Source organism: Branchiostoma floridae, chromosome 5, assembly GCF_000003815.2.
Source record: "Branchiostoma floridae strain S238N-H82 chromosome 5, Bfl_VNyyK, whole genome shotgun sequence".
In the NCBI taxonomy this organism is placed as follows: domain Eukaryota; kingdom Metazoa; phylum Chordata; class Leptocardii; order Amphioxiformes; family Branchiostomatidae; genus Branchiostoma; species Branchiostoma floridae.
The window spans coordinates 13,181,098-13,197,492 of NC_049983.1; the positions used below are offsets into that span (position 1 = coordinate 13,181,098).

The following is a 16,395-nucleotide window of genomic DNA, read 5'->3' on the forward strand; positions in this document are numbered from 1 at the left end:
TATAGTGGCCATTGTTTCATCTTTGTCCTTTTTGTAACATGCATATTTCCCTCTCTTACTGAGATATCTACTTTTGTTTTAGGTGGAGAGAGCTGTTAGTCCATCACAATCATCACTGCCAGCGAAACAGGATGTGTACAAAGTAAGTATGGTGATGATGATGATGATGATGAAGTAAGGGATAAATTATCTATACTGGAGATTCATCTGTACACACACTCATCGTACTGTCTGAAGGATATATCCTTTATCTTTTTATCTGATATACAAACATCATCAATTTTGCTTTCACATATTGAAGATATTGAAATGATTACATTGTTTCTTTGAGTTTTAATGACTCCGTCGGTGTTTTCCCCACAGATGGTTGTTGGCAGTCTTATGACCAGATATTTGCTTCGCAAGGAAAGGAGTCGGGAATAAAAAAATGAAAGGACATTTAGAAGATTTAGTCGTTCCTTGAATGTACGTGTATCGTGAAATCATATTATGAGTCAACATTTTCCTCAATGCTAGATGTTTCATTGAACACTGATCTCGGATTTAACCATGTATGGAACGGCTAGGGAGGTAGAGATCGTTAAATAACTTCTGTAACTTGTCTGTAAGCAAAACGTAAAAAGTGAACAACATGGTTGTGTCCATTAGTATTTGTAAAGTTTTTATCATCGTTTGGAAGAGACTAAATATACATTCCAAGTGTTATCAGAGGGATTGTGCCAATGTCTATTCTTACTTCGTAAGCCTGATATACCCTGTCTGTTAGCTTCTTCATAGTTCGTGCAAGCTATCGAGTGGTCAGCGGTCACACACATTGTGTTGTAATCTCAGCTCTGTTTGCTTTAGATTGCGGTCAGTGATATGTAAAGTAGATGAGGACATTGTGGACGAAGATCTAGAGATTATTTAACTATTCATATACATATGTACACTACAAAAATAAAGTGTTTTCCTTGACATAAAATGACTATGTCCAGCTCTTTATGCAATATTTATGTCATCTAGTTATGTTAGGTTGTACTGACTCAATTGTACCTAATCCCTCATGATGGGAAGATGTCCATGCAACGTAATGTCCTGAATGCTTCACTGTTTTTGTCCCAAAGACTAGGGGCATTATTAACATTATTTGCTAAGCTGTATTGAATTGTTGCCTTGTAATTCCGAAAGCTTGATGTACAATAGCATTGTTGAATAAACAACACGTGTTCACGACATCCTTTTCCAGAGTTTGGGGTGGGTAGCGTAACTGCAGGGTTTGGTCCAATCAAATCATGTCACGCTACTGATCGTGTAAGCTCGCAAAGGCACTCAACACGACTTTCCACACCTGTCACCTCATTCAGGTGGAAATGACTATCCAGATTAGTTAAGGGACGCCCACCACATAGCACGTTAAATTGGGTCCCGTGGGTGAGGAGAGCCGAGCACGTAAATGAACCCACCACATCTATCCAAAAGAGTAGGAACTACCTTTACATTTTGTCTGTCCTTTGTATGTGGCATTGTTAGAATAAGTTATTAACTTGAGTACAGTGCCACATTGTCCTCGTCTGTCTTAAAGCAAAGAAAACATCGTTGGGCGACCTATCTGGTCGTTGATCGGTTGTTAGGCAGACCTTATGTACATGTATATATAGCTAGCGGTGAAAAAATCTGAAGGCAGTTTCATTTTATTCTCCTCCATACCGAAAACCAAAACATGCCTTACGGCAAGACTTAGGCACTTACTGGTGCCGACAAAGCTTTTTCCCAGGCTTAATTCGTGACATAGATCTATTCAACCGAAAATGCTTTGTGCTGTACGATGCGCATAGAAAACATACATACACCAAAATGGAGGCACGTTTTCTGGGTCTCGTTCGCGATAACGACGTGTTGGAAGTAACTGTGGCGCTTTCTGAGGTGAATGGTATCACAGACTTTCCTCTTGACCTTGGGTCACTCCGGGACAAGTTCGGCAGGTCTGTACTGGAGCTAGCCGTGGACAGCGGGTCGCGGGAAGTGGCCGAGGTTCTGTTAGACCACGGCGCACCTATTGGTGACGCGCTGCTGTACGCAGTCGACAGACAAGACGTCGACGCTGTGCGGATCTTGCTGCAGAGAGAGATCATGAGAGGTCCAACGTACTGCGTGGACCTTGAGGTTAGCAAGTGCATGATAACGTAGGAGTGTGTCGTAATATATAAAAGAAACTTAGCTGTGCGATGTTTGATAGCTAGATGCCTTGGACACTTTATTATGCAGTAAATACAAAGAGTCTTCAGTGTCATCCACAAAAGAGGAGCGTCGTCCCTATTTTTGTGTCAAAACTGCACGATTCTTATATTCTATATTATGTCAGTTATCGTCCCTTAGAAAGTAAGTATGTGAGCGAAACGCAAACATGTGACATGGGCCGTTACGTTGGCTCACATCACATTGTATAGAGTGATATTTTGGGGCTAAGCAAACTGTCTACATGTTGGATACATGAATGTGACGACCATTCAAATGCCATGTTGTGAGCGACAGTGAGTCGATCATCTTCAAAATCCGGCCACCTGTCCAAAACGGTCATACTGTTCGGTCCTCCTCCGTCTTGAGATGCTTTGACTGTACATTAATATTTGGGAATTTTTGGTCGCAGACAGAAAGACGACCTTTTGAAAGTGTCATCAAATAGATTATCTATGTAGAGTAACAAAACCTACGGTGCTGTATGATCTCTCCTTGACCCGTGTACCCAGCATTAATTTCCTGTTACATACATTTAATCTCGCAGGATGGCAGCAGCGCCTTCCCCAGCTACATGACTCCGGTCATGCTAGCAGCCATGAAGAACAACTACGATATCCTAGAGATGCTGCTTCAAGCTGGCTTCCCTACACCTGCGCCAGACGACTACAAATGGACAACCGACATCAGCGAGTCCATCGCTTGGCTGGACGCCTACCGTGCGGTGTGCAGTCCGTCCTACATCCTCCTCACCAGCACCGACCCGTTCCGTACGGCCTTCCGGACGGCCAAGGCTCTTCGGGACGTCCTTTGGAAGCGGGAACAGTACCGGCCTGAGGTGGAGCAGCTGGCGGACCAGTGTGAGACGTTCGCGTATGAGTTACTGGGGGAAGTACGGTCAACTAAGGAAATCGAGGCCATTCTCGGCCACCCATGCACCCCAGAGGACTCTACGTGTGGAAAATCCACCTCTACTCTGCGTTTAGCCATGGACCTCCAGTTAAAGCAGGTTTGATGCTGAACCCTATAGCAACTTGCAATACACCACAATATGTATGATTTTAATTTTCCATCGCTCGTTCTGATTAAGGGCCATGTAGATATACAATTGTGGGTCGTTGTTTATGTTATTGATTTATTTTGTCCTGATTTGATCATTGCAACATTGCTGTCTTTGTATACGTGATGATTAGTTGGTTTAGAAATGATTATCATTGCTGTTTGATCATTTTCCATGGCACGCCAACCGACTCGCCCCTTCCACTTTTCTCAGTTCACGACACACCCTCTGTGTATTGACCACGTCGAGAAGCTGACGTACAAAAAGATTATTGACTACGACCAGTCCTTCAGCGGATGGGAGCAGGCGTCCTCTGCCTACGGCATGGCTATCAAGGCGATACTCGGGCTGGCGTATCCATTCCTGTGCATGGCCCACCTCCTGGCACCCCAGTCAAAGGTAAGACAGTTTATCAGCAGTTACGTGCTGTATGATTGTGTAAAAGGCAAGGAATAAGTTACGTCGATGATGATTAGACACCCAGGTAATAAGATACACTAAATAGCAATTACTCAAGCAACTTTGAAGATGTAAGGATATCCCGTCATCACAATGTCAATGCCGTAAAAAGATGTTATTGGTGCCGAATACTTCGCTTTGCTATTTCCTAGATCGGAGCGTTTTCGAGCATCCCTGTCGTCCGGACGATGTACTGGACCTACTCCTGGATCATCCTGCTGGTTCTGCTGATGGTGGAGTCTCAGTCCTACCGAGTCGGTCCGGCGGAAATAGACAGCATCGTCAGAGGCACCCCTGTACCGTCGATAAGAATATCTCCTTCCGCAATACTGATCATGATATGGGTCACTGGTAAGAGCACATGGCAGCAACATATAATCCTTTATTCCTGCTGTTTGTTTTGAGCGAGTTGTTGATTTCATATTTGATGAAAAGCTTGACTCAAAGTAACTTTCTTTATCTCAGACATCGCATGGAAAAATTTGCAAGACGTTTGGAGCGAAGGCCTGATGGAACATTTTAAACACCTGTGGAACATCCTAGACTTTATGATGGTTGCTGTTTTCCTGGCACAGTTCACCCTCCGGGTTTGGGCATCTTTAAAGGTGAAAACGTATCCGTAATTTCAATTCTGTATTCCGTAATTTCAATTCTGTATAGATAAATACTTGACTATATGTTGTGATTGCCGTAGTCTCTTTGTCGTTTGTTTCTTGTCGTGCCAAACGTTCTCATGTAGGGGCAAGCTGATCTGGACCTATTCTCAAGTTTGGACACTCTAGCAAAAGAACAGAATAGCATATGATTATCTATGATAAAAACTGTTTTGTTTTATCCTGTCTAAAGCTTGATGTCTACTCAGCGGATAGTACGGTGGCGGATGACTGGGCACGCAGAGCAAATGAGAACACCTTGCAGCCGATTGTAGTTGCGGATGCCCTCTTCTCCATCTTCACGATCGTCGTTTTCATCCGAGCCATATCGCTGTTCACCTCGTATCGCTTTCTGGGGATGCTGCTGATCTCCATCGGACGAATGCTCATGGACATCGCGAAGTTCATCGTCTTTTCCGGACTGATCCTGTTTGCCTTCGCGTGCGGCTTGAACCAGCTGTACTGGTTCTACGGGACGATGCACCAGTACCTCTGTTCCAAATACTCAAAGAGCAACCTACAGACGGCTTGTTCGAATTTATTTGGTTTTGACACGTAAGTGACCTTCAAAATTACAGGTGTAACTAACATGTACCAAGTCTACATGTGTCTCTAGAATGCCAGTTGACCCACCACAAATCTTTGTTAGATCACCAGCAATAGTAGATGTGGATCACACTGTCCCACACATGACCCAATGTTTACAGACTACATCCATCGATTTTGATTATGGATAAGTTGCTCTGACTGAGTGAAGGAAATCCTTTGACACCAGTCAAGGTACTAGCTCTTCATACAAAAGTATCAATGTTTTCCAGAAATGGACTTGAATCGTCTGCTACCGTAACAAACTAACAGGATTTTGTTACGGTTAACGTTAACACTTTCCAAGACACAAAGATCACTGCACTCTTGTACATGTACAACTTTATCGCATGAATCATATGTGGCCCAAATGAGTCATGTTAAATTTCATTGTAGCTGCGTCTCCTTTTCAGACTTCCCAACTCCCTACAAGCCCTGTTCTGGACTGGCTTTGGTGTTCTTGACCTGACTACGCTTGACCTGAAGCCAGGTACAAGTCCCGTGGACCTGTTCCAGATACAAGAATGGCCTGTCATCACAGAGACTGTCGGCAAAGTCATCTATACCGTGTACCAAGTCATTGGTGTGTTGGTTATCGTCAATCTGATCATCGCCATCATGAGCGACTCATATACCAGAACAGAGGTACTCACTAGAGTGGTTGTTTCATGTGTGTGTTTTACCCACAAAGACAGAGCATATTATCTTACACTTTTTTACGCCTAATTTCTTACATGTATGGAACGATAGCATCTAACTGTGTGGTGGTATTTGCAGACGATTCAAATGTCTCTCCACTGTGTTCCAGGAGGACAAACGCACTGACTGGGCCTTTTCGATGATAAAACAGCAGTTGTACAACCTTGATGTGGACGTGTCCCTGCCGCCACCCTTCGGCCTGATGATGTCCGTGAGGAACGCTCTTGTCCGCCCGGTGTTGATATTGTGTGGTCGGCGAAACAATCCTCCTGATTCAGACACGAACGTAGGTTTCAACTTGCAATGGCTAAAACATGGCAGCTAATTCCATCCTTCATGAATACATGCGTATGAAAAAAAGACCATGGTATGCAAACTATGTCATTGTTCTGGCTGAAAATGGAGCGCTAAACTGATATTGAGTCTGTGATAGACCAGGTGTATCCTTGTAACTTAGTCACATTTTCCTTGCTTTGCTTTCACATTTGATTTTAGAATAGTACATTTTTGCGTCTCGTGCTAAGATTTCAAACGTTTCATTTATTTTAGGCAGAGAGAGCCGTCCACCCAGCTCAGTCATCACTGCCTGCGAAACAGGATGTGTACAACGTAAGTATGGGATAAATCAACAGAGTTAACACTAGTGCCATATATGCACACTCGACGTACTACGTGCAGGATATTTTTCTTGATCTTGTTTTGACACATTGGAGATGCTAACATGGTTCCATCTGATTACTTCGTTGCCGCTTTTTTCCATACAGATGGTTGTTGGCAGGCTTATAACCAGATATTTGCTGCGCAAGGAAAGGAGTCTGGAATAAATGGAATGAAGGGACAGTTGTAATTGTATTTATTATCAATCTTTTAATCTCAATCTCGTTAACCATCTGCCTTTTATAGACATCTTAATTTTAATTGTCGTAATGCGAAACTTTGTTGAAATAACCCACATTTATATACGAATCTTACGTTGCCATTTTACTCTATTATTTCAGGTATTTTGCTAGTTTTACTAACTGCAATGAAAACAGTTGGTTACTTGGTTACTTGAATGTATATGCATGTTATTAAATTGAGCCAACATTCTCTTCGATACTTATATATATACGCTGAGCACCGATCTCAGCTTTAACCATGGAGAAGCTGGAGATAAAGATGTTACATTTATCTGGAAGAAGGCGATGGTTCTAATGCCCGCTTAATACTATATAGTTCTTTTTGTCATTAAAAATGTTATTAGTGTGATTATGTTAATGCAAGCTCTTACTTCACATACTGTAATTAGCATACACTCTGTTAGCCTCCTCAAAGCTGATGTAAGCTATAGAGCAGGTAGTCAGTAGGCAAACACAGAATTTCACCCCATTTGAATTGTGCTGTAACAGTTGCTATGTTTTCCTAAGATTATGTTGCGTGTTATTGAGACAGATGACCGAATAACATTGTGAACGAACGATGAGAGATTATCAAACAACTCACATACGTTAAAAAAAAGTAATGCACTAGGAGTTTGTCTGACAAAAAGGACTGCAATGCTTGTCCGGTTCCTCGTCAAATATTGATGAAATCTAAGATTACAATTGTACCTCACAATCCCTCATGGGAAGATGTCCAGTGTGTAGCATAATGTCCTGAATGCTTCGCTGTTGTGTTTTTGTTCCAAGTGCCGGGGATATTATACCGATTCCGCGTTGTCTCGTAACTCCGGAAGCTTGATCTGAATTAGCCTAGTCATTGTTGAACAGACAACAACGCTTGTTCCGTTGACGACAGTAGATCCCAATCTTGATGTGGCTTGTTCTAGAGCCAATTATCTGCATTTCATTCTCCTCCGTAATGCCAACCAAAACACGCCTTAAGGTAAGACGTAACCACTTACTGATGCCGAGAAAGAATGCCCTTTTACCCAAGCTGCATTCGTGACATATAATAGATCTATTCAGCCGAACATGCTTTGTGCAGTGCAATGCGCATCAGATAGCCTCCATACAAGAAAAAGAAAGCACATTTCCTTGTTCGTGGTAGGCTAATTATTCCTTTTCCGTAAAGCAATCATTGTGTCCAGTTCGCGGTGAAGTTTTTTTTTCATGAATGAGTGTTGAAAATGATGTATGTACGTTACAAGTGATAAACAAAAGAATTAATGGATTTAACGAGTAACAAATGTATCTTCAACGTTATTTGGTGATTTTTAGATTGACAGTGTAATTAAATTGTTTAACTATTATGAAATGCTTTGTTTGATTTTCTAATGCGTTTTGTACCATGCCCTGAATTCCATTTGAGACCTAACTAGTATAAAGCAGTTCTACTAAACTGTGAATACCTCGAGGGTACTGCGCAAGAGATCTCTTAAACTCACTATGGCCCGGAGAATATATAAATTGAATGGAGGCTTCATATCATCTGTAGCAAAACCTGATCTCAGCACTCCTGTTGCCGATCATATCAAGTTATGACGGGATGTAAACCATCCGGGACTGCACGTGCAAACACACTTGTGGCCATCCCAAGGCATCTGGATGTGCTCTCCTTATAATCATGACTACACGTGGTCAAGCGCCAACCATGTTTAATGTCGGATCTTTCATAAGAGTATTACCCTGCATTACTCGCCTTTCAATGTCATTCATCTCTTAATGTTGACCATGGAGGAACGGTTTCTGGCGCTCGTCCGTAACGACGAGGCTTCAGAACTATCTGATCTGCTGTGGGAGATGAGTGTGGGTCAGGATGACTTCAGGTTGTTTAAGGACAGGTTCGGACGGTCGGTGTTGGAGATCGCTATCGACAATGGCTCCCTGAAGGTGGCTAGTGTTTTGTTAGATCACGGCGCACCCATCGGGGCCGCGTTACTGCACGCCGTGGATACGGGGGACCGAGCTGCTGTACAGATGCTGATGGCCAGGGTTCCTAGAGATGGCAGCGGCAAGGCAGATCGTGAGGAACAAGAGGTGAGAAACTCGAGTGAGATATAAGAAATGATGTCTTCTATCACGAGTTTCTTCTGTACGTCGTCTACCTTGTATAATGATAGCGTTGGCAAACATGATACATTTTGTAAAAGTTATTAGCAGCGAACTTAATTGTACTTTAACCTCGCAAACATTATTGTATCGCAATCGTATATCAATGTGGCTTGATTCTCATCAAACGTTAAAATGTACTCTATGAATCGTGTGAGATGGCCCCTGTAATCTTACCAAGTTATCCTTTATCAGTGTGTTGGTCATGGTCAACATACACATTACCCAACTAAAGTATCATCTAAAAGCCAGGTGATAATCAGTGTGTCGTGCACGCGAAGCTGATTACTTCAAATCTCCAATTCCTGTATGATTGATGACATGATCCCCTCCTAATACCACTGATAGATGTCAGATATCAGACTGAACACCTGTGTAATCTTCTTCTATCTCCATGATTGAGCAGGGATCAATTTCAAATGACGAAAAAACAAGTTTGCAAAAGCCGCTCCCGTTTTATTGTGTACATAAAGTTAAACGTGCTCGTGTGACCACCTCTACACAAGACCCACCTAGTGACAACGTCAGTTGGTGGTCCATAGAAACTTTTCCCCATTGATACAAAAATGCTGTCTATAATGACCACCTGCACATACACAGGGTGTTCTAGGTCACCTGAATGTCCTTCGGTATTTTGACTGTATCTTTATTTCATTATGCGTATGTTACTGCTATATTATGATCATTTATTGGGACCATGATAGGACTTGAGGCATACCATAGCTAGCGTTGACTAAATCCTGTATAGCTTATGAACAAGCTGATGCATGTGAGTCTTACCTGATAAACTATGAGAATTTTTACAGCAGTCGTTTTCATACATTTCTCAGACGGGCAGTGCCTTCCCCAGCTACATGACTCCGGTCATGCTGGCAGCCATGAAGAACAACTACGATATCCTGGAGATGCTGCTTCAAGCTGGCTTCCCTACACTTGAAACTGACGCTTACCAGTGGACAACCTCCATCAGTCAAGCCAAGGCTTGGCTGGACGCCTACCGTGCGGTGTGCAGTCCGTCCTACATCCTCCTCACCAGCCCCGACCCGTTCCGTACGGCCTTCCGGACGGCCAAGGCTCTTCGGGACGTCTGCTGGAAGCGGGAACAGTACCGGCCTGAGCTGGAGCAGCTGGCGGACCAGTGTGAGACGTTCGCCTGTGAGCTGCTGGAAGAAGTGTGCACGACCGAAGAACTGGACATACTGGGACACACAGACGACCCGGAAGGCATGTCAGATGAGTCGGTTGGGACTCTACAATTAGCCGTGGACCTCAAACAACGACAGGTAACTTATATCGTATTTGTTAAAGAACTGAAGGGAGAGGGGGCTGGGGGTGAGTCAGAAACAGAGAGAGGCGGACACAAAGAGACGGAAAGAGGGAAAGAGAGGGAGAAAGAGAAAGAAAGGAGCCGACAACTCTCTACGTTGTATGATCTGAATTCAGTCATTGAATAATTCTAATAAATGTTATCATGTAAACATTACTTCTTGTCTCACTCTTCGCTTAGTTCTCGACGCAGCCTCTTTGTGTGGAGTATCTGGCGCTCTCCAGAGTAAAGGAGGCGTTCGAGTTCCATGAAGTATTCGGCAATTGGGAGAAGATGCCTGTTGTTTACGCAGCACTTTGGGGAATAGCAATTCAGTTATCATACCCATTGTTGTGTCTGGCATACATCATCGCACCGGACTCACGGGTGAGGTTCATTCACGTCATTCATGCTGTTAATGTTGGACAAACGACTGGACACTGTTATGGTCCTGAATCTTGCACAAAGTCACTTCAAGAATCAAATTTAATCAGCAATCGTTTATCTGCGCATTTCATGGCAGTACCTCGTTGTACTGGATGAGTGTTCGATTTTCACAGAATTTAGTATCCTCCTGTGCAATTATTTTTTGCAATATGTAGTTGATCGCGATCGTCAGCGCTTTGAGGACGATCTCGTGCACTGTTTTTATGCGGACATTTGCTCCCAACGATTTCGTTTTAGCTTCGCGTTTCATTTCTGTACTTTAGAAGTTTAGAATAACGTTAGTTTTGGTTGCGTGCTACACAACAGGTACTAGTGTTCCATCTACACATAGTAGCGATCAACCACTACAAACTTCTCTTTTTTCTGCCTCAAAGATTGGGAAGTTCTCAAGACTGCACTTCATCCGCGAGCACTCCTGGAACATGTCCTGGTTCATGTTGATGGCCCTGCTGTTGATTGAGACGCAGTACTATCAGGTTGGAAGGGTGGAGATAGACAGTATCGTCCGAGGCACGCCTTTACTGGTACCGTACACGGAGGTGTCAGTAGCTCAGACGCTCATCATGCTTTGGGTGGCTGGTATGTGTTGCAGTGTTCCCATTTCTTCTATCGTGATTCCTGAAAGACAAATGTCTGCACTTATAGGTTGCATTGATAAGTTCCCGTTAACTTTGACTGTTATCTGTTTTTATGTTTATTCAGCAGAAGACTCACATAAGCAGATATGCTTTTTGTCCTATTCTCCTTAAACAAATGTGAATGAAATAAAAAATAAAAGAAATGTCTGCACCGAATTTGTAATTGATGTCCAGCCTCCCACAATGCTCAAAATGCCAATAATAACCGACAAATTGTGAAATATCATCTTGTTTATAGCGCTACAGAATTGTTGGCTATATACACTTTTGCACTCCCGGTGAATCATACAATACTTGGCCATAACTTCTCTAATCATGTGCCGAATTTCTCTTTCAACAGAGAGAAGACTAAAATGTCTTAGAAACTATATTATCTAACAATATTGACGACTACATGAAATACTTTCACTGACTGTGTTCTATAGGCATCCTTCTGGAAGAGCTACAGGAAGTTCAGCATGAGGGATTGGGGAGGTACTTCCGACAGTTTTGGAACATTCTTGACTTCACACTTGTGGCCCTGTACCTGGCGCAGATGGCACTTCGATTGGTGGCTTATGTACAGGTAAGATGTCTTTCATAAAAGCTTGTATATACAGGCACCTCATTTTAGATCTGCAACGGATTAGACAAAAAGAAACATCAGCGTTACAAGATCAGGTCACATTGCTTTGGAAAGGATACATAAACTTTATCTGTTGACACTGTTTCAAGACGGTTGAATCGTTTGAAAGTCGTAAAAGATAGCAAGAAATGCTTTCATACCAAAAATGTCTCTGACAATGTTTTCTCACGTCATGGGTCTAGTTATGCAATCGTCTGAACATGATAAAACGATGATTTTTGACCGCTGATGGATTTTTTGTCACAGCTTGGTGTCTATGACCAGGATACTGTTGCCACCCAATGGATGATAAAGGCGAGTCCACACACCTTCGAGCCGGTTGCAGTGGCTGATGTGCTCTTCTCCCTCTTCACCATCACCGTGTTCATGCGGTCTCTGTCCATCTTCAGTCATTACCGATATCTGGGAACACTGATGATCTCCATCGGACGGATGTTTGCGGACATCGTGAACTTCATCTCCATGGACGGCGTGGTGACGTTTGCCTTCGCGTGCGGTCTGAACCAGCTGTACTGGTACTACGGGACTGTCCACGAGTATCTGTGTGAGGAGTATTCCAAGGGGAACCTGAAAACGGTGGACTGCCAGAGGTCGCATGGATTCAGCACGTGAGTAGCCCAAGACTCTACTGTTCGTACATTGCCTTTGTCCGTAGCTTTAACATGTGTATGGCTCTTTGCAAAAGAATAGGTGCTCTCCAAGCAGAGGTTCGTCTCCGGCTGTTTTCAGTTACGCCTTTTAGGCGTTGTTTTCGGGCTTTCTATTTTGTACCGTTTTCTTTATGGCTTGCGGCACGGTACAAAATAGAAAGCCCAATAAAAACGCATAAAACACGGTACAAAATAGAAAGCCCAATTAAAACGCCTAAAACACGTCATCATCATCATCTTCAGTACGAATTATAATGTACATGTACATGTATTTATATCTAGCATTTTGAAGACTGTGGAAAGCCTTTTCTGGGCAACCTTCGGCATCACCGACCTGTCCATGTTGGAGCTGGACCCTGACAGCAGTACGCTGGAGGCGCTCCGCATCATGGAACAGCCGGTTCTCACGGAGACGGTGGGGAAACTCATCTTTGTGCTGTTCCATGCCACGGTAGTTCTGGTGCTGCTGAACCTGCTAATCGCCATCATGAGTGACTCATACCAGAGAACACAGGTAAGTTTCTGTGTGTCAATGGCGTCACCAAGCGGATTGGAAAATAACGACATCATAGTAATACTGGCAATACTGTTTTACATTGGATATATAAGAGCGACCTCTAACAGCCAATAAGATAAATGCCGAAGATCAGCTACAATGCTGTGGTAGCTTGTATGAAAATAAACATGGCTATCTTACTATTTTCAATCCTACAGGACGAGAAGCGAAGGGACTGGACGTTCTCCATCGTAAAGGACATGTTGTTCTACATGCGAGTGGACCTGTCTCTCGCGCCGCCCTTCAACCTGCTCCTGCTGGTGAAGACCAGTGTGAGCCGTCTCCTGTGTGCCGTGTGCCGACAGGGAAACAGGCGCTCTCCACACTCAGCTATCGTACGTACTAAGACGTTACTCTCCAAGCAGAGGTTGATGTTGAAAAGTGTAACTTTTTCTTATGTTACATCTTTTTCTGAAGGGAGGACTGCGCGTAGAACTTTCCAGTACATGGGACCCCGCCTTGCACCACAAAGTACAATAGTTTTTTTCCTATGGTATTGTCTGACCATAGGAACTATCCTAACATGATTTACATTTGTGTAACCTTTTGCATATGATCCTAACGATTTAGTGGTTAAACCAATTTTTCTAGTTAGCTGTACTGGTATTGAATTGTTCTGACTAGTTCATTCTGCTTTTGCTGAAGAAGAGTGATGGATGTCACTCGAAACGTCCGGAAGTAAATATCCGTTTTTTCATCCAGTTGTAGAGATTGAATTGTATTTGAATATTGCTTACCTGGATGTCTAACCTTCATAAACGTATCTTTTTCTGACAGCTAGCGCCACAAAGAAGACATATAAGATTTCCCCATCAACCTCTGCTTGGAGAGTACCAAAACGTCATATTCATGTATGCTCATGGGTGCAAAATATAGGCAACAATGTTGAGTGTTGTTAGTGACGAGCCATATAACATTGAGACACTCGACGCGTTGTTCGACTGTTAACGTTAACGTTGTCAAGTCAGTACTGGAACAGATCCTCATTGGATCCTCGGCTTCTTATCTGACTGGAGCTGACACTTTAAGTGATGACACTGGCGACGACTGCACTTAAAATGCATTGTTCTTTCTAATTTAGTCTCTCAACAGACGTCTTCGAATCTATGACTCTCTCTAGAGGTCCGGTTACACATGAGTGTTAGTCTATGCTAGGCCATTAGCATTAACCACTTGTTACAAGACAAGATCTCACAAGTTCGTAGACGAGGGATCACATTAGGAACACTGAATACTGAAGTTCTTAAATGAAACCTCAATCTGGAATTTCTGTTATTGTAATTGTTGTTTCACTCTTTCAGCAAAGGTTTGCGTCTCTGTGGTTAACGCTACATATGCACGTTCCGAGCTAATGATCGTTTGGACTGGTTTCAGGGTCAGGGAAGTGTCCACCCATCGTCACCATCTAAACAGGAAAGACAAGAAAAGTACAAGGTATGTTTCAGAGCAGTGTGGCAAGAACAGAAAATGTTCTAACGTTTTGTCCTTTGTTGGGATGATAATCTACAAAAATTAAACCACACGTATAATGCTAAGCTCAAATTGATTTCAAAGGCATATTGCTTCAACACAATGCAGCATGCTTCCTGATAATCAAGTCAATATTTTTTTTCATTTGGTCTGTACTTCATTTTGAGTAAAATATAATATCCAAGCAAATCTATCGGTGGAAAAAACAGTATACTGGGGCAGATTGGATACTGTTTAGCCCTTTGAAAACTTTGCCCCCCGAAAGATCCACTCAGAGACTAAGTTAAACACACTTCATTTGTTAATTTTACAGATGATGATAGACCGTCTGGTGAACAGATACCTGCTCCGGAAGGAACGGGAGACGGAAAACCAGCGCTGAACTACTTTAGCTATCTGAACTACCTATTGATAAACATTTGATACTCAATTATAGTTGTACCAGTCGATGGGTTTGTTACAATTGCTTGCCATTTTAATTGAAACTTCAATTTATTCATCATAGTCGTCGAATGTTCTTACCAAGAAACAAAATCTCGGATAACTTTGACAGTCGACAAATTCAGGCGCTCGCTGTTAAAGTGTACCGTTGAGCAATCCACACCTTACGGCATTTTGAATGGGAAATTGGATCTGATGGGAAAAGAACAAGCAGAAGCACCATTTGCACGTAAGTAACGTCTTCTTGTTTCACAAAAAGGGACTAAAATTTTGATTAGGTAGCCGTTCACGTAACGTAACAAATTACTGGACATGTAACATTCGGCCACAGAAAAACGAAAATGAAATTAACATCATTTGCGAATTAAATCTCCATCGTTGTCTTTTGGAAATGTCTTAAACATTATCATCCTTGTTAATGGTCAGATTCTTAAAAGCAAAGTCAGATACCATTGTGAAAATCAAAACCCCTTTGCGAGCCTTTGACGATCTCCCTATTCCCGAGAAGACCAAAATTTGGCAATTTGACGGTCGTTTTAACATTTTTCTGGAGGCGGCCGGGAGCGGTATTGCAGATTGGGCTCTGTTAGGGTATTCAGTCTCGAATTGTAAAATGCGAAAAATATCCCCGAAATTATCGTACAGTCCATACAAACTTTCCCAAATAGGTCCAGATAGCCTTATATACATCTAGAATGACCTTTCACTGGCTTTAAGGCACTACTTGGCTTTAAAAAGAATTGATTTTTATGCGGAGCGCGAGGAACCCATGTCCGCCCGTAGAGCGCCACCTATATCTATATCTACATCATATCTTGTACGTAATGAGTAGCTCAGGGGTGTATTTGAACAAGATCCACTTTTCCTAAACAACTTGCGCCTTTTATTCAACTGTTCGTCTGTTTTCATGGGGCAGGGGACTGCCAGAGAAGCACGAATGATTTCACGAATGTCACTAAGAAAACATGATCTTTCCCCGTAGCATCTGCTTGGAGTAGTTGGAGACATCCGATTTTCTGACACATTCAGGGTTTACCTTGATATCTTATCCGCTTATGATGCACTGGCATGTAACATAGAATGACATGACAAGGAAATATTACGATCTTTCTCCCAGAGCCAATATCTGCTTGGTGATTTTGAAGGTTGTCCTGTTTCAGAAGCCGGTGTAACAAAGAAAGAGCAAACTTCTACGTTTGTTCTTTCAGGATTTGTGTTGTTCTGTCTTAGAATATCGTGTAACAACTTGGCATGATTTGGCAAGAATGTACATATGACAGGATACGACCCAAGTAAGATCAGTCTGGTTATATCAGATTATCGGTATATGCAGTCCTTCAAATACCTGCTAGATGGCGCTGTCGTACCGTAAAGTACAGAATGTATGTGACTATCAATCCGTAAAGGATGATTAAAAACATATCCTCTGGAGATCCCAAATCTAATTAATCGAAGTGTTTATCAAGAAAAATGAACAATGTATGCTTGTGACTATTTTTTCCTATATTTTGTGTTTTGTTGTCTTTTGTCATACTTTCTCTTCCTGCCATTTTGCTGTCT

The 16,395-nt window shown here is 42.6% G+C and overlaps 2 protein-coding genes and 1 long non-coding RNA gene across 3 annotated transcripts; all 3 read left to right on the forward strand.

The window, feature by feature from the left end:
* Positions 1-82: 82 nt before the first annotated feature.
* LOC118416692 lies at positions 83-421 on the forward strand. Its single transcript, XR_004831249.1, has 2 exons — positions 83-142; positions 364-421. It is a non-coding gene; the product is annotated as an uncharacterized LOC118416692 (long non-coding RNA).
* Positions 422-1,816: 1,395 nt separating this feature from the next.
* On the forward strand, positions 1,817-8,191 carry LOC118415173 (short transient receptor potential channel 5-like). Its single transcript, XM_035819554.1, has 10 exons — positions 1,817-2,145; positions 2,765-3,226; positions 3,491-3,676; positions 3,889-4,087; positions 4,202-4,341; positions 4,583-4,944; positions 5,388-5,619; positions 5,783-5,959; positions 6,223-6,282; positions 6,438-8,191. The coding sequence occupies exons 1-10, from the start codon at positions 1,837-1,839 to the stop codon at positions 6,495-6,497; spliced, it is 2,187 nt and encodes a 728-aa protein (XP_035675447.1). The 5' UTR covers positions 1,817-1,836; the 3' UTR covers positions 6,498-8,191.
* Positions 8,192-9,415: 1,224 nt separating this feature from the next.
* LOC118416200 (short transient receptor potential channel 4-like) lies at positions 9,416-16,381 on the forward strand. Its single transcript, XM_035821281.1, has 9 exons — positions 9,416-9,985; positions 10,210-10,395; positions 10,830-11,034; positions 11,519-11,658; positions 11,965-12,326; positions 12,651-12,882; positions 13,083-13,259; positions 14,299-14,358; positions 14,708-16,381. Exons 1-9 carry the CDS (start codon positions 9,557-9,559, stop codon positions 14,774-14,776), a joined length of 1,860 nt encoding a protein of 619 aa, XP_035677174.1. The 5' UTR covers positions 9,416-9,556; the 3' UTR covers positions 14,777-16,381.
* Positions 16,382-16,395: the final 14 nt, after the last annotated feature.

What these genes read in the sequence shown, in the direction of transcription:
- LOC118415173 (XM_035819554.1), top strand. Translation starts at nt 1,837, where the DNA reads ATGGAGGCACGTTTTCTGGGTCTCGTTCGCGATAACGACGTGTTGGAA. An exon ending in CGTACTGCGTGGACCTTGAG is followed by an intron (nt 2,146 to 2,764) that starts GTTAGCAAGTGC and finishes TTAATCTCGCAG; the next exon opens with GATGGCAGCAGCGCCTTCCC. An exon ending in ACTCATATACCAGAACAGAG is followed by an intron (nt 5,620 to 5,782) that starts GTACTCACTAGA and finishes ACTGTGTTCCAG; the next exon opens with GAGGACAAACGCACTGACTG.
- LOC118416200 (XM_035821281.1), top strand. Translation starts at nt 9,557, where the DNA reads ATGACTCCGGTCATGCTGGCAGCCATGAAGAACAACTACGATATCCTG. An exon ending in AGGTCGCATGGATTCAGCAC is followed by an intron (nt 12,327 to 12,650) that starts GTGAGTAGCCCA and finishes ATTTATATCTAG; the next exon opens with CATTTTGAAGACTGTGGAAA. An exon ending in GCTCTCCACACTCAGCTATC is followed by an intron (nt 13,260 to 14,298) that starts GTACGTACTAAG and finishes GACTGGTTTCAG; the next exon opens with GGTCAGGGAAGTGTCCACCC.